The sequence below is a fragment of the Engystomops pustulosus genome, chromosome 4 (assembly GCF_040894005.1).
Source record: "Engystomops pustulosus chromosome 4, aEngPut4.maternal, whole genome shotgun sequence".
Classification (NCBI taxonomy): Eukaryota; Metazoa; Chordata; class Amphibia; order Anura; family Leptodactylidae; genus Engystomops; species Engystomops pustulosus.
Window position 1 is genome coordinate 152,368,144 of NC_092414.1, and position 21,265 is coordinate 152,389,408.

Below are 21,265 nucleotides of genomic sequence, written 5' to 3' on the forward strand. Positions count from 1 at the left end.
CATGTGACCAAGGTGATGTCATCTAAGCTCCTTTACCCCTAAATTTTAAGGGGAAAAGAACCTTCATGTGATTTGACCAGAGATGTCATTGAAGTTCTGAATAGTGAGGAGGCATAAGGGATGGTGAGGAGATGGGAGGGGCTGACCAAGAAGGACATGCCCCCTCTGATGCCAGGTAATATAACACCAAAATAATAAATTTTATGGGGATGTGAAGGCAAAATTTTTTTTGTTTAAAGAAAGGTGGCATTTGGTTAATAGGGCTCTTACTAGCTGTATTTGTGAAAATGTGGTTACAGGTTCAACCTACAGGATGCAATATTATACGAAAGAGATAAAATAACATACATATGCATAGATTGTAAGCTCTGATGAGCATGGCCCTCACACCTATCACCTAATCTGACAATGATATTAATCTGTAATGCCTTATTTTGTTTGTATATGTCCCCCATGATCAGGAAAGAGCTGTGGAATAGCATGGAAATATAGAATATATTTTAAAAAATTGTTTCTTTATCGAGGAGTCTGTAATTACCATATTATCCAGAGATTTAGGCATCAGTCATGGATCAGTGAGATCTATGAGATTTCCTCTGTAATCATATATGAATTCTGGAGAAACTATTCCCTCAATTTCCCCTTTCCTGGTTCCTATCAGCAACAGGAACTTTCAATTGTCAGAGGTCAGTAGGAAGCCAGGGTTTAACTAGGACTTTCACATCGCTTATGAAATTGACTTATAGGACATCCCTATTGATCCATATCCTTTATTTGCTCAACTAGGAATCACACCATGTCTTACTCTAAAAAGATTGTTTGGAGCCATTTATTCTCATAATAAGAATGGGTAAAGCAAGTCGTGGCAGTAATAAGGGCGACGTGTCAGCTCAGAATTAAGTTTCTGAGAAAGCTTTACACATCAAGGATAGAAAATCAGGAATGGCTCAGACATAAAGCAAAATAAAGATATTCAATTCATGATTGAGCCATATTTCCAGATTCATGACCAGATACATTTTCATAAGTTTTCATTATTTGCATTTTGAAAGCAGTTTCTTTTTTAATATTCAAATAATTGGCACCTCCTATTTTGGTTTTATATAACGTACCAGTGCAGATTGTTTTTCTAGGTGATTCACAGGTTTTTTTTGGTGTTCTAGTTTTTTACTGGAAGTAATTTTTTTTCTGCTGCTCTGGAGTGAATTGCTATCACATAAGCCAATTAACCCCAGGCTTATACTTTTTATTATAAGTATGACATTTTATGGTGGTGAAACATAAAATAATGTCTAAAAAGGAAAAATTAATGGTGTTGCACTGCAGTTTATTAAATATACATCAAATCAATGAGACTCATGGGTAACCTGGATGAAGGCTGTCAGCAAGAACATCAATGGTTCTGAACTATAGGATCTGGGACTGTTCTGGATTCCAAAGCTATAGACATACCTTTCATCTATGCTGTCTGTATACCTTCTCTTTCCTCAATGATAAATCGGGACAATGGAATATTTACAGCTAAGTGTATCCATACCCTTTTTAGACCCATGGCTCAGGAAAAACAGTGAAGCATATCCTTTATTGAGCTTCTATTCATGTATTAAAATAAAAAGACAAACCTGTTCCCTGCAGCGAGTTATCCTTTCCAGCAACAAGTCTGAATTGTTCTTCTCCTCATCAAGTTCCAGCTCTAACTGGGCGATCTTGTCCTAAAAAGAACAAAGCATTTCTGTATACTGAGCTCTAGAACATTGATCCATAGATGAATGAACACAATCATTAACAGATATTTTTGTTAAGATGTTGAGAGACTTGATGATCTATGATGTCATCTTCTATGTGAATGTATACAAATTTACCATTTCATCTGATAGGGAGGGGGTGACCGATCTGCAGGTGAGGCCAAAAGAACAATTGCCAGTTTGTCTCTTTTTAAGCCATGTATAAAGGTATGAGTGAAAGATTGACCAAACTAGTTTCTGTAGATGGGTTGAGTTTCACTTTTCATACAACACAAGTAAATATCTGCAGTGCACTGGCCTGGAGACAGGATTCTTTCCATTATTCCTACCATGTACTTTTATATACTCTAAATGGAGTTTGGGTTAGGTCATGTACGATACCCTGTTAAGCCAATACCAAAAGAACGGGTCTGGTCCCGTAATCAATGAATGGGTTTTTATGGGGTACCGTTGCTCTCCTAATCTACAGTTTGGAAGCTGTGCAGAATATAGGACTTCCACCATTCAGATACAGATATTCTATCTTAGGTCCTGGAAATGCCTTGAAATTAATTGTGCATGCTCTGTTGCACTCGGAACCACTGTAAAATATAATTTTTACTTGATTAGACTAATATGATCCTCCTTTATTTCAGTATAATTAATATACATATTTTCTGGTTTTGGAAGGGTGGATAAATGGACATAGGTAGCCTGCTGAGCGGATGTATAGGAGATTAATAAAACGAAAACTTAAAAAAAAAAAATTCTTCTCATTTGCTCCAAAATACTGAGGCCATTAAGATGTAACCCATACACATGATAGCAATATGGCTGCCATCCTAAGTTTAAAAGAAATCTACCAGCACTTATGCAATGAGTATGAAGTAGTCACTACACAAGTGGTGAAGGAGCAGGGGAAGAGTAATAAGTCTAATAATTGCATTGAATAAAATCGCTTACTTCCATTGACTTCACTTGTTTCGATCGGTCTTCCTTCATATGGTTTTTGGCGTCCAATTCATACTGAAGATCTTTAATTGTCTGCTGTAGAAGATGGTGCTTGGTCATTGACTCATCATGAGCCCTCTGGTGGTCTTGTAAATTTTCTTCTAAATGTCTGACCTGAATTAAATTAATATAATGTGATTCACCATGACAATCCTGCCCAGAGATAAGTCCTCTAAAGAAGGGTAGTGACTAAGAAATCTATACATAAAGAATATTTATGTTCACCCAGGATGCTTATTCAATACATATGGTTTTATTTAATTAGTTCATTAAAACAAGATTAAATTCACACCTTACATTATTACATCAATTACTGTGAGATAACACCAGGTACGGTATGTAGTATGAGGATTTGTCCACACGTTCAGTTTTTCAGACGCAGTTTTTGGAGCCAAAAGCAGGAGCGGATGATAATTGGTTAAGACAACTAACTGGAAGGTCCTGCTCCTCCCACTACTTTTACTCCACTCCTGGTTTGGGAATCAGAAACTGCATCTGAAAAACCAAAGGCTGCTCACATAGCGATATATGGCGCACGGTGCCGTATTCTGGGGGAAGATAGGACATGTCCCATCTCTCTCCCGGGTACGGAACGGTACAGTGCCACACCATACCACTCCTGTACCCCACCGTGCGGCCATTGCGGTCTATGGGCGACGTATATACGTCCCCCATACGGCAGTGTGAATGTAGCCTTATATAGGATTATTCCCACAGTTTTTCCCTTCAGTACCCCATCTATGATGTCTAAGGTTTCCAATGAGATCCTGTGGAATCTGATTTTTTGCAGACTACAGACTCCAATAGAAGTCTATGGGTCTGAAAAACAACTGATGACATCTGAGTGCAGTTTTCCTCCGGGGAACCAGAGGGGGAAAAAATGTGGATACAAAACAGATCACTTTGTAGCAGATCTACAACACACAAATCGATGAGAACAAAGCCTTAGAGTAATATTGTGTGATATGCTCCTACTAAAGCAAAAAGCAATAGGCAGTGTCACATTCAAGTTCTTTAACCTACCTCCTCTTGTAGCTTTCGTATTGTTTGGTTGCACCTTTCCAGCTCCAGGATTTTATCTTTTAACTGTCTTTGCATTTCGCCATTATCTCGACGATTTTTCTCTTTATATTCATCAAACTGCTTCTGAAGCTCTACTGTGGACATCCGAGAAAACTCAACGTGTTCAGACACCTGATAACAAAACCATTTATATATGTAATCTTAAGTACCATATAAGCCATATCTTGAAATATACACGCAAGGCTCTAGACTCCATTGCTATTACATCAACTCATATTGACAGGTGTCTAGCCCTTTAATGAGCTCCCATTAATAATGACCTTGATAAAAAGGAAAGTAAACTCTGCAGCTAGTTATAGGGTCTGTGATCCAAATAACCTACTTGGTCATGAGCTCTTTGTTATGTCAGAACAAGCAGTGGAGCTACATTGAACGTAATGATTAACAATCCGCCTGGAAATAGTCATGTATATCGACAGACACATTTCAAAGCACATTCCAGTAAAGGTCTGTACTCCAGTGGCTACAGACCAGTTCACTCTGGAGGAAACAAAACCTGTGCATTAAATATTGGGTAATAGTGGAAAAATATGTCTCCAAGAAATGGAGAATTATAAGCCCTTAGTCTGGGACACAACAATCCATCCTCTTCCAAGGCGCTTCAGATGTAATTACAAATGATTGGGCCCTATAGCAAATGTCTGGCTATGACACCCTCATTGTAACAATATGTTGTCAGGTGTGCGGATACACCTTTATTAAAATGTATCTAACCAATCCACCTGCTGGTGTTCCCCAAAATTATAAAGCTCCTTTTAATAACCGCTTTCCTTTGGCCCTCACTTATTCTGCCCCATTTTCAGTTCTCACAGACATAATAACCCCTCTTCTTGCGCTCCCCCCCCCCCCCCCCGCAATTAGAATGTCCCCTTTCTTTAGGCCTTCTGCTCATTTTGTAATAAACCATTGTCCATAGACAACTAAAAACCCTACCTTGCTCTCCATTCCCTAAAAGGGTGTAACTGCATATATACAGTGCCATTCATTTATTAGTCACAAAAAAAAAAACAAAAGCTTTCCCTTCTGTAGACATTACCTACCTTATTCCCACTTTTAGTAGCTACCGCACCAAAGCTTACCCCCCTTTACAGACCCAATTTTACCCAACTAACCTTGGCAGCTATGTGCTATTCATACACGGTTCTCGTCTGGTCTTTATTAAATTTATGTCACATGTTTGAAGGAGTTGTACAACCACTGGGAAAATCCTAAAATATAGGGATTTCTCAAATTGGAAGAGACTCATAACAAAGTCATGTCCTGTGCAATAGTGGATAATGTAAAATGTGGAGTGCAAATTGTTCCACTTCTCTTCTGAGAAACAGTTGACGACGATTCCCCTGAAGGTTAAAACTACATGTCCACGTTACTGCTTTGTTAATGTTTTATTGGGGAAGTTTTCTGTTGCCGCATACAAAGTACCACTTAACTGACCACATTCTCTAAATGCTGTTATTCTGCATTGCTCCCCTATCTGAGACAATTCACCTTAACCCTTCTGAAGACACCTCTCCCACCTCTGGCATTAGTGGATAATATAAGAGAATAAAAGGTACCAGGAGCTTTTAGTTTTTTTTATTCCTATGAACACAAATTAACACAGACATTTGTTGCAGGGTTCTGCACTGAGCTCATAGTGTGGAAAGTGTTCGGCTCAGAGCCTTCACTGTAATTTGGGAACAACCCAAATCGTTAATGAATAACTAAAAGAAAACTCATCTTCATCAACAGCTCAAAAATAGATCGTGGAGGCAGCTGCTCCATTGCCATTCACAATGAGGTTACAGAACGGCTCTTTGAAGCTGCAGCTTAGAATTAAATTCATTGGACGGTAAAGTAAGTTACCAAACCTTTGCAATATACACAGACAGCTCTTTCCAAAACAATAGCCGGATCCGCTACCTAATAAATATTCGGTGGAAATACCTCCCAATCATTTTTATTGCCATTTAATTTACAGTAATTAGGTAGAAGTAAGGTCAAGTTCATAACCGTGTTTGGCAGGTTCTGTTATTAAAAGCAAAAAAAAAAAAATACTGTAGCTTATTTTACCACTATAAATAACAGAAGTTAAGGGAAGGTCCATTGAAGTCTATGGTGAGTGGAAGACCTTCCGTACTCTATGCCTATTATGTTTCCATTACGCTCTCATTAAATAGAGTGTGAACTGAGCTTTATTTTTACAAAGCAAGAAAAAAGTCAGAAAATGTCAGTCAAATCTATCCAAAAATATCAAAGTATAAATCAACAAGCCACTACAGATTATATTTTACTTAATACAGCCCATGTAATTATTATAAGCTTAATAAAAGATAAAGCTATGATGGAGAAGTCAAATTTTCCGTTATGATGCTAAATGCTGAAACAAACCTGTGGCATTACACCAGGTGTGTCGTCGGCTTATTACAGACTTGTCAAATAATTGTCAAATACATTTGATGTGTCAGTGTATACCCAAGGATCAAAACTGCCAACATATGATGACAGAAGTTTGCAAAAATCGTAGAATGATATGTAGCCTTTAACAAAAATGCTGGAATCATAAAACTTAAAAATATTGTGCATGATGTGTATTTCCTTTATTGAGCAAACATCTTTCAAAGCAGTGAGCACAAACCTCTTTTTGTAACCTGTCAATGGTCTTGTCCAGCTGCCAGCGCTCGCTCTCCATTTCATTTTTCAGGTTTCTTAGTTGTTCTTTCTGGTTAGATTCATCTTTTAGTCTTTCGGATAGTTGGTGATGTTCATGGCTTATCCTAGTAAGGCTTCTCTGAAATGCAAAACAGACAATATAACAAAGTGTAATGTAAATATCAATACTATAACAATGCAGTTCTATAGTTTGTATGTAGTCCAGGCCTTAGAAAAGGTTCTATTGACTGTGCTCCTTCCAGAATCTGAAAAGAGGTTGTGGTTCTGTAGACTTCCCATTTTCCTTAGGGCTTAGTATGCCTTCTGTGATTTTGCATATATCATATTCACTCATTGGGGAAGGGGGGGGGGGGGTTAGTGTTTTAGCACAGTTGTGGTACAGATGCCGTTTTGCAACTTTCCATTGCGCCAAATGAACATAGGACAGTGCAAAGTCACTTTAAAATAAACCCTGCTTTCGCTAAATTCATTATTTGCTTAGACTAGTTTTCATAATTCTGAACTAAATTCATGATTTGCGATTTGGTGCAAATTTTTGTCTGGGCACATGTTTTGGCGCAAAAGGACTCCTCCTCCTTTCTCACCTCTGGCAGGGAAATTGGACAAAAATTACTTCCAAATTTATCAATAACATTTGCTATTTAGAGGGACGTGTGCCAAAAGAAAGAACATTTTGCGACAAACACAAAAAGAAAACACAAATATTATGAGACAAAACAAAACATAGACTCACTTGATGCATTTAGATTAAACAAAAATATAATTGAACATGGACAACCAATTCAAAACACAAATTGTAATGATAAATTCCCCTATTGTTTCTTGCATACATATTCAAATGTCAGTTTGTATTTTTTTTTCCACAGATGTGCAGAAAGTGAGAAAAAAAATTGCAGAAAATAATTGCTCTATTTTATTCACCACCGAATACCACGGACTCCTATAGAAGTCAATGGCTCTGCAAAAAAATAATAAAAATTTGGACACATTTAAAACATGGACACCACACAGACTGCAAACAGATGTTGAATGGATACGCTAGTCTGAAGGACCTCCTATTAAGACTTATGGAAGTCATAGAAGAAGTCCCTTTCCCTGTACATGGGGGTCTGTCTATATTATAATGATGGTAAATTGCCATTTACCTAAAGTATACGGTCATATACTCTAAACGCTTTGCTTCTAAAAAGAATAAATGCTCATCTAGAGGAAAGAGAAGGAAAGAAAAGAAAAAGAAGAAGAAAGTCTTTAAAGAGTTCAAACACATTCATGCAAAATATAGATTTTGGATAAAATAATGTGGTAAAAATATTTATACGGTTTTTACGAGATATTGTAAGCTCAAAAAATTGAGGCATAGGGGCCCCATGTTGACTTGCATGTACCTGGACCTAGTTCTTATGCACCCGACTCAATCACACATTACACATAAACAACCCCCATCAATAGAAATATATCTAGCCATTGACGGACAGAGTCATGTCCTGATTGTTGAGAGGGAAGCAGGGACCAGCAGATGCAATAGGAATTCTGGGACAAGTATTGCTTCTTTTATTCATTAAATACATTGGCTTAAATTAATTAAAGCCCCTGCACTAGTTTTCTTTCTTCCACGTTCTTCTAAGTGCAAACTACCTGCACATGTATTTATAAAGTGTAACGTGTTTGCAACATATGTGTTGCAGCTGCACTATACCCAACGCGATACAAAATTCTGCACTGAAAAGGGTCCTTCAGGTGCACAGTCGGACTGTGCGCCAAATTTATCATGCCTTGTCTGACAGAATTGTCCAACAAATGCAAGGAGATTGGGCACTACAGTAATATGGATGCCCACGCACCAAACATGTGCTATACCAGAAAAGACAAAAAGGAGATGTGCATTGAGTTCAAAAAATTACAATACATCAATAGTTTATTAAATATTCAATGGGGGGCATGCATTTTTATTTCTGCTACTTTTTTTCTATCACTTTTGCTGTCTTTTTTCAGGTAAATGCCATGTTGAAAGCAGTGTAATTAGGTAAATCTCCTCTTCTCAGTTATGTGTTTGAAAATGCATGCGTTAACACTATGTGTGACCGCACCATCCTAAGTTATCTCCCTGGGGTGTGACCATAGTGCTTAAAAATGCAGGGAACAGCCTAAAATCCAAAATATATTTTAAAGACAGAGGCAATTAAGAAAAAAATAAATAAATAAATAAAATTGCGCTGCAGAATACAAAGAAACCCATTCAGAATCAATATATACAATGTTACAGTTAATTGACACGGCCGTCTGGGGGGGGGGGGGTATATGCAGCCGCAAATTTGTGGCCACATATACGTCCCCTCAGACGGCAAAGGTGGCCCGGCTGCAGTATGGTGCCACCGTTGCTGTACACTGGGAAAAGATGGAGCCTGCTCTATCTTTCCCAGTATCACGGCCGTGCGCCTGCTGCTCTTTACGGAGGGGGAAAGGTCACCTCCTACTCCTCTCCAGCCCTTAGCAGTATGCCCCAACGGCTGAGGGCGGGCGGGCATATGGCTTCTTAACAAGAAGTAAAAGTGAAATTAATCAACGACCAGAAGAGCTGCCATGGGAGGGGGGGGGGAGGGGGGTTGCATAGATTTTAAAAACCTATAGACTGATTGGCAACGCAAATCCATTTGATATCTGTCTAAAGTGTTGTACACTAGGTTAAAGGTGCACCAAATAAATATCAGCGTAGAGTGCGCCAGATTCATGGAGAACGTGCACCACAATTCATGAATCTGGCTCACCCTGCACACTCCACAGGAAAACTGCACATTTTTGCACAATTTTTCATAAATATGGGCCATTCAAAAAAATTACTTAAAAAATATCCAAAACAAAGCACCCAACAATAAAATAATTAAAATTAAAAAGACATTCTATAGAAATTTGGATGAGATGGTTCCACCCAATATGTGCTTAAGGTGTGTGCTCTTTCCTTGGATTAAACTGCTGGAAGGCCCTTGGCATAGCAGTCACAATATGTTACTATAGTATGTGACTAGGTTAAGTGTGTGACTCAATATCCTGGTATTTGTTTTATTAGAGGCGTAATACTTATTCAAAAGGCTGAAACGTTATTAGGTCTTATTTTTTTATATCCTCTTTTCACCTTGGTGTCTTCAAGTTGATTCTCCAGCCCCCTAGAAAACTCCAGAGCTTCCCTCTCTTGTTCCTTCGCTTCATCCAAAGCTTCGGCCAGTTGCTGCTTTTCTTTCTGTAATATTTATCAGGTGGTGTGTAAGAAAGTTATTTGGTGGGGAATATTTACACATGTATTACACAATAGAGTAAACATTTCTTACATGCCAGCAAAATATGACCGCTAAGGAAAAGACCTTGACTAATGTTTACAGACTTCTTTGTATTCTGTACAAATGTCTATTCCTAATTATAAATGTTTTAATATTTTTTGTCCAAGGGCAATTGCTAAATTGAGTCACAACGTTGAAAATATACTTACAGTATATACCGTATAAGCCGAGGCCCCTAATTTTACCAACAAAACTGTGGAAACCTATGGACTCGAGTATAACCCGAGGGTGGGAAATGCATTGGTCACAACCCCCCCCCCCCACCCAGTATACAGCCAGCCCCCTATGTAGTATACAGCCAGCCAGCCCCCTATGTAGTAATTTAACTTTTATTAATTCTTATTAAATAGTTTCATATTTATTTGTGAAATATATCCCAAAAAACTAGTATGGCTTCACTAGGATCACCATACTTTATGATAGCCAGAAAGGGTGTCAGGTGCCAGCCCAGGACACTTAAAGAGGAGTGGATCCCCTAATTCTTCCTGTTACTTCTCCTGTAAGAATATATAACGTCCCCCTACACTATCTTTATATAAGGGGGTATTTGGGAGACAGAGTATATTGTATATGCAGCAGTGAGATGCCACTGCACAAATCTGCTCTCACGTGGTAGTAAATACAATTTAGTGTTTTTGTGCTATTGTATATACACAAAACACCTTAACAAGCAGTAAAATAATTTACTTGTGCAGCAGCGTGGTTTCACTATATACCGTATATACTCGAGTATAAGCCGACCCGAGTATAAGCCGAGACCCCTAATTTTACCAGCAAAAACTGGGAAAACCTATTGACTCGAGTATAAGCCGAGGGAAGGAAATGCATTGGTCACAGACCCCCCCCCCAATATATAGCCAACCAGCCCCCTATAGTATACAGCCAGCCCAGCCTGGCCCCAGCAGTATACAGCCTGGCCCCAGCAGTATACAGCCTGGCCCCAGCAATAAAAAAAATAATAAAACTTATATACTCACCCTCCGGTGGCACCGGTGTGCAGCGCTGCTCCCTCGATGTCCGCGCGGCTGGTCTTCAGACATCCGCGCCCGTCTTCTTTCTTCTGCTGGGCGCCACCATTGCTCTCTCCCGTCCGGGGCCTAGTATGACACGGCGCTGCTGGCGGCTCCCAGCAGAAGAAAGAAGACGGGCACGGAAGCCTGAAGACGAGCCGCGCGGACATCGGGGGAGCAGCGCTGCACACCGGGGGCCACTGGAGGGTGAGTATACAAGTTTATTTTTATTTTTTTTTTTTTTAAGTATTTTTTTACTTATTTTTTGACTTTGACTCGTGTACAAGCTGAGGGGACATTTTTCAGCACATCTTTTGTGCTGAAAAACTTGGCTTATACACGAGTATATACGGTAGTTCAAAATCGCTGCCTCAGAGACACAATAGGGCATTGCTCTTCTTTGTATACAATAGCGCCGTTACTTCCCCTGCAAATAACTATTTTATAAGAATTAATAAAAGTTATATTTTAGCTTACACACTCACAACTTTTCCCTTCCCTCATCGCTTTCTTTTCCCTAACAAAGTAATTAGATCAGTGGTTCTCAACCTGTGTTTCGTGACCCCAGCAGGGGTCGAACAACCAAAACACAGGGGTCGCCTAAAGCCTTTGGAGCCGCAATTTTATTGTGTTTTTACTGCAAATCGCATGGTTTGGGGTCACCACAACATGAGTAACTGTATTGCGGGGTCACAGCATTACAAAGGTTGAGAACCACTGAATTAGATCTAACAGGTGATGCACATTGTGAGTGTATATTATATTGTGTGAACACGACCCTTTGTTAATTTATGCCCCCTGTAGTATACAGCCAGCCAGCTCCCAGTAGTATACAGCCAGCCCACCCAGCACCCAAAATAAACAAACATATACTCACCCTCCAGTGGCCCCGATGCTTAGCACGGCTCCCCAATGTTGGCTCAGCTCCTCTTCTGTCTTCCCCGCGGCTCCTCTTCTTTCTTCTGCAACAGCTGGTAGGGACGCGGCCATGCACTCTGCCGTCCACCTCATACTATGATGCGGCCGCTGATCGTATGCGCCAGCCAGGAAGATAACATGGCCGCCTCTATGCCAGGCTGTTATAGAAGATCAAAGAAAGAAGAGGAGCCGCGGGGAAGACAGAATAGGAGGCGCGCCAACATCGGGGACCCGCGCTGAGCAGAGGGGCCGCCGGAGGGGGAGTATATAAGTTTATTTTTTTAATTGACTGGTGTATAAGCCAAGGTGAGGTTTTTCAGCACATTTTTGTGCTGAAAAACTCTGCTTATACACGAGTATATACAGTAACTGTTCAATCCAAACTGTATTTCTCTCCAGAACAGACAGTAGGATAGAGAACATATCCACAAATCCCATGACAGTTAAGGGGAAATTTCTCAGATTCTTTAATATTTAATTTAATACCATAGTACATCTGATTTTTTTCCCCCTTCAGCTGATGACAAACCATGTAATTACAGTCTGTGTAAAGTTCTCACTTATACCATATATTTTTGGCTTACTTCAGTCTTCTTGAGCCTCTCTTTAATTCTGTCATTGTCTTCATTCAGTTCATTGATTGTCTGGTGAAGTTCGGTTATTGTGAATTCTAGTTTTTGTATCTTTTGTTTCAGTTCTTCATTTTCTTGCAACAAACTTTTCGCTCTGTTTTCATATGCTGCCTTCAAGTCATCTGCTTCATGTTTCTGGCTGGAAAGATCCCGTGTATTCTTTGAAAGTGAAGAAAAGAAATGTAAAAAAATGTTTTAAAAAAAATAAATACTGTAAATAAATGCAAGTTTCCAATTACAAAATAAAAAAAAAAAACATACAAATGAACTGGCAGAGATTCAGCTTAAAGGACACCTGTCATCAGGTCTCTGCCACTAGTCCTGTCACCTCTACCTGTTGGAGCAGCTCACAAGGATTCCATCCCAGCCTTTATCTAGTTATTTCATACATTAATCATTGTAAAATCATCTATTCTTTATCATATAAATGAGGCTGGTCACATGGTCAGAGGCAGTGATGTCACCCCTGTTACCCCTCCCCTCTCCTCCCCCTGCTCATGTCTGTGTGTAATATATAGTAAAGCATGGCTAGTGTGTGTACTGCATCTGCTGACATGCTGCATCCTCCTAATATACAGGTGAGAGACACAGACATAAGCTACACATGAATCTGACATGTTCTGCTGTAACATGGCTGCCTGGAGCTGCTGTATCTCTCCTGTACACACACACATGCACACACAGGCTGCAGGGGGCGTGGCCACCAGCACCAGGAAGCACATCATTATACAGCCTCACATCATTATACATGCTGTCAGTCAAGCACTGGGGGTGTGGCTGTGCCTCCCACTCATGAATAGAGTGGACAGCTTGAATATGCTAATGCTTCATTGGACATTTCACAGGTCATTTGCATACAGCTTTAGGACCTCATTGCTTAGGTTTACAGGCATGTAGAGGGACAATGAAGGGATAGAGGCAATGCTCTCTAATGTCAGTTTATGAAAATATATTTAGTTTAGGGGGGTTATTTTGCATGACAGGTTCTCTTTAAGCAGTGAAAATGTACTAACCTTTACTAACAAGTGTGTTTCAAACATCACTTCTATACCACATTCCCAAAAACCATGATTGTATAACCACATCATAGCACAGCCCTATGTAAGAGGCTTCTCCTATGCATCACTCATGACCACACAAATAAGATTCCTACTGAACTTGTGAGTAATACACATTGCTTCTAGTTGCTCACCGAGTAGGAAAACCACTCCTTACAAATCACATAGAAAATATTACTGTATATACTACAGTATAAGTCGACCCGAGTATAAGCTGAGGTACCTAATTTTACCACAAAAAACTGGGAAAACGTATTGACTTGAGTATAAGCCTGGGGTGGGAAATGCAGCTGCAACTCATCAATAAAAATGTTTACAGCAGCCCCTCCAATTAATAAAATGTCCAGCAGAGTGCCCCCAAAGATGTTACTTGCAGCAGAGTGCCTCCATAGATTTAACATCCAGCAGAGTGCTCCCTTGAAAAATAAATAAACATAGCACTCGCCCTCGGGCACTGTAACCCAGCAGGTCTTCCAGGCCGTGTCCACAGATGCACGTCTATGCGATCTGCCGACACAAACTATGATGACAGCAGGCGGCGACACTGCCGCGTCATAGTTCTGTGCCGGCAGATCGCATAGACCTGCTGTGGGGAGAAGAGGATGCCGGCGGACAGCGCCGGAAGGGTCGTACTACGTTTATTTTTTTATATACCCGAGTATAAGCCAAATGGGACTTTTTCAGCACATAAATTATGCTGAAAATCAGTACAATGTGCTGTGATAGAAGTACTAGCCATCAAATGAGAAATCAGAGCGGGAGAAGAAATTTGGTAGTCCAGCAATAATAAAGAAGATAATAAATCAGGAATTGGGAAATCATCAATACCAGACAATGTGCAACATATAAAAAAAATATTTAGCGAATACTGCATAGAGCACTGGTATGCTATGCAGTACAATGAGGAGTACCCAATTTTATCTTGGCAATATTTACTCTATACCAACAATCTTATACAGTTCTTGCACACTTCTGTGCAAGATGCTCGAGGATTTTAAAGTAGATAAGTTACCTTGAAAATGTAGCCCATACTGCAGACATCATCTTAGAGGGCAGAAGGAGCTGAGCAGATTGCTAGATCATTGCAGCCATCTAGTCATGGCGACAGTCCCATCAATGAGTAACCATGTATGTGCAAAGTAGTTGTTGTCAAAGATGGATAGGACTGCTCCCATGACTAGCTTTTAATGGGAAAACGGTCAGCTGCTTTTGGACCACTATCCATAATTTGATAACATCTTACACCCATTTAACTATTGGCGCACCAGGCAGAATCTACAGCTGCAATTACATGATGTCCAGGCACTAGAACCTTCATAGAGGGTTCACGATTCCCCCTAACAGCTCCTGACCTGGAGAGGGCATTATTCGCAACTACCAGCCTGCCTATGTATTGGCAGGGGTGTTGCATATCCACTATAGAGAATTTTTTTGCATATCCACTATAGAGAATTTTTTTTTTTAATTTTATGTTCTCCATGAAAAAGAATCGAGTTCTAGCACAGACTACAGAAAATTTCTTACATTTGCCCTCCCCTTTCTGCCAAGACAACAAAAGTTGGTGCTTGTGTGCTCCTTACAGGCATTGTGTCAGCAGAAAATAAGAATAATAGGCTAAACAAATAAGGAAACAATGAAAATGTTTCCTTTAATGCTTGACCTGCTCCAAATGTGTTCAGGACGAGCATTAGACAAAGAATAGGAAGTGGGCCAAGCAGGGTTATTAGGAGGTACAAGAGAGTGCTTATAGTGAGATGTGTCTGTCAGCATTGCTGGCTGGTATGGGAATTGCTGGATCACACTTATACGCAACCACATGGGCCCCAGAAAGCCCTTTATGGTGGGTTGTGAATACAATTATTTTGCAAGGTCAGCATTTTTAAAAGGAGTAGTAATAGACAATAGATGAAGACAACGGTTATTAGCTATACGGGTGGAGAGCCTACGGAGGCAGAGAAGGGATTATAAATGCTGCACATGAGAAGTATCCACCGGATAAGAATTAGTACATATATAACCTGAATCCTAATTACAGCGAGTATTCCACTAGAGGACAAATAATATGGTCTGAGATGTTTTCATCTATAGGAATTGTACAAAATATACAAATCCAAGTTTTGACAGGGAGGAGCACATCCCATTTACTTTTAGTTAATTTTTATGGAAACTCCCAAAGAAATGTTCTTTTCCTAATCCCACAAGTTGAGAACTCAAAGTAGAAGAATGTCATTTTATATCAGTTCTCGGGAAAGGGAAGCGATTTGAATTTTTAGGTTTTTTTAAATTCTAAAACTTTTTATTTTTACTATTTTTCAGACTTCCTAGGGTACTTTAACCCTAGAGAGTCTGATCGACCCCATCATATACTGCCATACTACAGTATGGCAGTATATGGGGATTTTCTTCCTCATTCCGCACATTATAAAGAAAGGATTAAAACGAGACAGCCTTGGGTCTTCAGAAGACCCGATGTTATCATGGCGACGGATCGCTGCTCCCCAATGATGTCACAGGGAGAAACTATCCTCACCAAGATGGTAACGCCCACGTGCCGCCATTTTTTGAAGCTGCCGCAGTGGGTTCTCACCCGGGGATGTTATCGGTAAGCCTTTGCTGCAATATGCAGCAAAAACTTAACGGCTACGGAGAGTTCTCAGGCCGTGAGCCCTCGCCATGCACCCGAACCTGGCATGTGACATACTATTACGTCACATGTCGGTAAGGGGTTAATCAATAGGGAGCCGTTTGAGAGCCAGAGGAGCTGGCGCTTCTTAGTGAACAGAGCCTAATGATCCAGCTCATAAGCATGTGACTGATTACATGCTTCAGGTCATCCAATTACATACCAGAAATGGTATGTAGCAGAGCTGTTTGTGTATGTATGAAAGTGTAAATGCACAAAGACAGAGCAGGCTCCCCATCAATTCTAATGAATGAGATCAGATCCTGCTCACATAGCACAATGAATATACAGCACAACTTTTCAAAGTTAAGTGTTGATAAGCATATAAAAAAAACAAAAAAGGTCTTTAAGGAGGGGGGTCATCAGGAGCCATTTTTCTGGCTTCCCCATGTCCCCATAGAGACTAGTGTACACATTGCCAAAGATTTCAAATTTAAAAAAAACTCCCATGTCTCCCAGATTACCTCCCCTCTGCTTCCCCCCTTAGGACATGATACATGGCCCCCGACTCCTCATTTCCTGCCAGGACAGGAGAAACTAAACCTGCATCACAAGAAAAAAGAAATGATCATACATAAGGCACAAAAAAGAGCTGCCAAAAGTCTCAATTGTACACCAAAAGAAAAAAAAAATTCATGTCCCCCAGGGGCTACATTTTCAGCGAATCATAGCCCTTCCTATTAAACATCTCAGTTTTTAATTAATGTATCTAAAAACACATGAATAAAGTGGCACAAGGCTTGTTAGAATTTAGGTGCAATTAGCTTATTAGTAAATCTCAGTAACCCCCCCCCCCCTTTATATATTTGGAAGACACAGATTCACCAGAATTCTTACACGTAATGTTCCCTAGGAAAAGTATTCTATTCTAAATTGCTCTTTCACAAAAAGAAAGCTGCTATAGGCAACTACCCTGTAAACCATGGTCTAACACGTTCATGAGCCTTGAACAGCAGTATGAACCTTTATATTTAGGACCGATATAAAATAACCATTACATTCTTGACTTTCGACATGGGACAATCCCACCCTAACAAAGCATTTGGATCATCCACAGGTTACTACACTGGGGTAATTGATCAGCAGGAACAAAGAAACATGCTGAAGGGTTTAGGACGCAGTGAAACAAATAAACATGGTCAAACATAAGCAGAATACCTGGAACCTAAAGAAATATGTGAGTAATGTAAACCAGTCTGTGCACTAATCCTCCAAAACAGGTCATGAAACTGGCTCAGAGCAGAGCAGCGGTATGTCTGACATCCAGAAAGCTACAGAGGATCTGGGCATTACAGGAAATGTTCACGAAATGGCCAGGCCACCCACATTTGTGCCAAGTACCTGCTTCTATTTATTTACCCTTCTTCTTCATACAGTTCTATCCGGTGCCCCACACTTGGATACTACAGATCACCACACATGTAATATGTAAAGAACTCCTTTGTTTGCCTTTGCTTTACTTGCACGTTCACATGGTATCCTTTATTATACAAGTTGCTATATATAAACATTACCAAGATCTAATTCCACAGGGAGATATTTTCCGACACTATGAAGGCAGACGTACACAGCATGTCCATCTGTACAGGCACACAGAGAGATAGTGACCAGACCCTTTTGGTGAACTATTCGCCTATGACATATATTACAAATACAGGACTCAATTCAGCTTACACGCATATAATTAATTTGCAATAACATATATTTAGCCTTTATAGCCCTGGTGGTAAGGTGTTAACAGGTTAGGAGATTCCTTATTCATCTAGACATGAAACAAAGTCCATATTTCAGCTTAATTTCCTGAACCGACTGTGGCTCGGCTGAACTGAATTCACTGCATCATAGATCCAGGCTAACCATGGGTCTACTATCCTGTACAGAAATGACAGTACAGCGAGGGCCATGCTGGTAGTCACAGCATCATAAATCACTGTGATGCAAGGCAAAGGTGAAGAGATACCTGAAAAAATGGTCAGACCAGGACGTGTCTTGGACCTAATCCCTAACAGCCCAAATAAAATGATACTTCTTTCTGCCTCCACTGTGCCACAACATAACGGCAGAAAACAAGCCAAAAGCTCTTTCTGAAGATAGCACAAATGCATTGATAACCAGAAATTGCTTTTCTGGAAAAAATTGTCTAGACTAAGAATAAACTAAGGAAAACCTATGACTACATGTAGGAAGCTAACAGCATAAACAATGTAACTTCCTGCAAGAAAATGGTGACAACCAGAGAGGAAAGTGAATTGTAGCCGAGTGTCTGGAGAGAGTAGAAATTGTATAGCCACCAGATCATTTTGTGACATCCTGTGCCATTGTTTAAAGAATCACTTTCACCTTAAAATAGAGTTTATTGGCCAATAAATCTCCCCCTCCAATAGTAAAACAGCATTGTGGTTTTAAAAATACCTTTCATGTTCATGTTTGTCATTTTAGAGAAACTTTTTTTTTTTAGGCAATTGAGCTTCTGGTCCAGAATGTATAAAAGCCCTTACAGAATTGCACCTTACAAAATCTGCATTAAAAAAGTGTCTGGTACATGAAAAAGTTGGTCACCCAGTCACCTAATATTTTCTACTCTCTGTACCCTAAAATACCTTACCTGTATACAATTAATCCTGAACCTTTTGAGCCTATATGGATTATTGTGCACAATATAATTTTCCTCTAAGACAGGAACACTGAGATGCCAAGTCATAAAAGCAGGAAGAAGAACAACAAGGAACAGAATACTAGTACTGTACAAGATTGTATGTTGTGGTGCAACATATGTGAGGCCCCATGCACACGACCTCACATGCACAACCGCACATACGACCCCCATAGACCGCTCTGGCGCATGGGCTCGGTATGGTGGGCGCAAAAAGCACTCACTGTTCCGAGCCGTAGCCCCAAAAACATAGAGCATGCACTATCTACGGTCATACGGCTACTATTTTCTATGGAGAGGGGAGCTCACCCACTCCTCTCCCGTACGCCGACGTGTGCTTGGGGCCTGAAGGAGGCTTTATGCAACTTTCAGAAGAAACATGGTTTCCTCAGTGTGATAAACGTTCAATAGAAATATTATGATTTAGCATATTTCAATCGAAGAATGACATAAAAGTCAAAGTAAATTATTGTGTCCAGAAAAGTTGCGAAAACAACAAATCACCTGTGTCCACAGCTCATCTATGGAATATACCAAAAGCTATTCATTTGTATGCACAGCCACAGAGATGATTGTTCATCCCCAATAACACAGAAAATGACTTGAGATACATATGCTAATGATTAAGACAAAGTAATTACTGAGCAATTAAGGCCCCAACGTACAATGAATGGAGACCTAGTTCCAATCTCCCTCCCCCTTCCAAAGAAATATAGAGGTCAGAGGCAAGATGAAGACTGTTCACATTGCAGAGCCGGAGACAATACATATAGGAAACCAGTAGAAAATATTCCGACGAATGACTGGCTCATTTGTTCTGGAGTCAGACAATGTAAAATACGTGATAGAAATGGAATCAGCTGATCCGGCTTTTGCTTGACATTACATCAAAAAGTCCCCAATTAGCAGGCCCTTCACTGGTGCCTGAACTTTACAGGGACAAGTAAGGTTGGGAAGAGCAGCCTTTTTCTGCTTCTCTTCTTAACAACTTTCACACACACAACTCAGTAACTACAGAACTGGCACAATTATTCTTGCCAATATAAACAGGCAATGCCATTTAATAGTTAAATAACTTATATCCTACTGGAATAGTGGGATGGCCAAACAGAATGCAAAGATATAAGGGGGACTGTAGAAAGTAGAAAAAAAAGGAAAACAAAAAGTGAAACAAAATGGAGATTTTTTCACCACCCTGTGGCCCCTTACAAGTTAGGGCTTTGATAAGAGCAGGGAATTGGTGGAGAAAACAGTTGTGAAATCTCACTTAAATTTACTCATTGGGCACCAAGCCTGCCATACGGTGCCAGGGCAATAGTGGTATCAATAAACTGGCAAAAACCATGTCTCCAACTAGCTATTGGTTAATTAGAAGATCCATATCTAATGCCCAAAGTCTACAAATAGCGCCTTTCACTCTCCCATAATGTTACAGTATTCTGATACTGCTGACACAGACAAAATAAAATAATTCCATTTAATTAACATCCACTAATCCTTTACCAGATCCAACAAGCCAATAGTGAAGAATGAAAGGCACTCAAAGCCCCTTTCTCCAGCAGATAATCAGCGCTGGGTTACTGACATGGTTCCATTTCTTAGAAAGTTTAGAATGCGCTCTCATTCCTGGGAATTATCAGGTCAAGACCACAAAGCCTTGAACAGAGGGCTGAAAAGATTAGACTTCACAGTAACACAATGTTCTTTTTACTAATTCTAGGGCCAACATTTAGATTAAAGTCACTCCAGTCAAAGGAGACTAACTGGGATAATTGGAGAATTGTAAAGTCAACATCCACAGCGTAAAACTTCATTCAACAAATGTAAGAATAATGAAGCCCATGAATGAGGCCACATTTTATAGTGGACAGGGTTTCTACGGACAAGATTACACGAGTGATATATTTAGTGAAATGCTTTGTGGGATAACAAGAAGGGATTTCCAACCATCAGAAGGGTTCAGTTGTGTGTGATCCTCTAATAGACTACATTGCCATTACATTACATTTCAGGTCCATAAAAGGTGGAAGACTGACTTATACAAAAGTGACTACTAGCAAAGAATGATGTAAGCTACATCACCCAAAGCTATCTTTTTATAGGGTTTCCAAGCATCAGATACATTTTATGGACTACAAAGTAAGGCCTTGTGTTCACAACCATTTTTTATTAGATGCAAAAATGGACACATTTGACGTTTTGCAGAGCGGTCTCAAAAAAAAAAAAAAGTCTATGGGAATGCCTATGGTGTCCACAGCATTCGGCCCATTTTTGCGGTGAGTTGTCCAGGAGACCAGGTAACTTGGGTGCCAGCCCACCATATTCTTTGGTGATACGGCTTGCTTCCGGGTTACACAAGGGCAACTCATGACCCGCTTTGTGGCCAAAGAAATATATTGCAAAAACAGGTACTCAATATGCATATGGCTGTATGCATGATCCCTTATATAGGGAAACTTTTTACAAGTGTATGTGAAGAAAAAAAAATTTTTTTTTTTGATCGTGATCT

The 21,265-nt window shown here is 39.9% G+C and overlaps 1 protein-coding gene across 4 annotated transcripts in view; it reads right to left on the minus strand.

The window, feature by feature from the left end:
• The window catches only part of CGNL1 (cingulin like 1), a 71,697-nt gene that overhangs the window by 10,406 nt on the left and 40,026 nt on the right, over nt 1-21,265 (minus strand). For all 4 annotated transcript variants that reach the window (XM_072148136.1, XM_072148133.1, XM_072148135.1 and 1 more), the window contains exons 9-14: nt 12,315-12,521; nt 9,601-9,705; nt 6,436-6,588; nt 3,759-3,929; nt 2,688-2,849; nt 1,623-1,712 (exon numbers count right to left, since the gene is read on the minus strand). In XM_072148136.1, the coding sequence (XP_072004237.1) occupies nt 1,623-1,712; nt 2,688-2,849; nt 3,759-3,929; nt 6,436-6,588; nt 9,601-9,705; nt 12,315-12,521 (888 nt within the window). The remainder of the gene's footprint in view (nt 1-1,622; nt 1,713-2,687; nt 2,850-3,758; nt 3,930-6,435; nt 6,589-9,600; nt 9,706-12,314; nt 12,522-21,265) is intronic.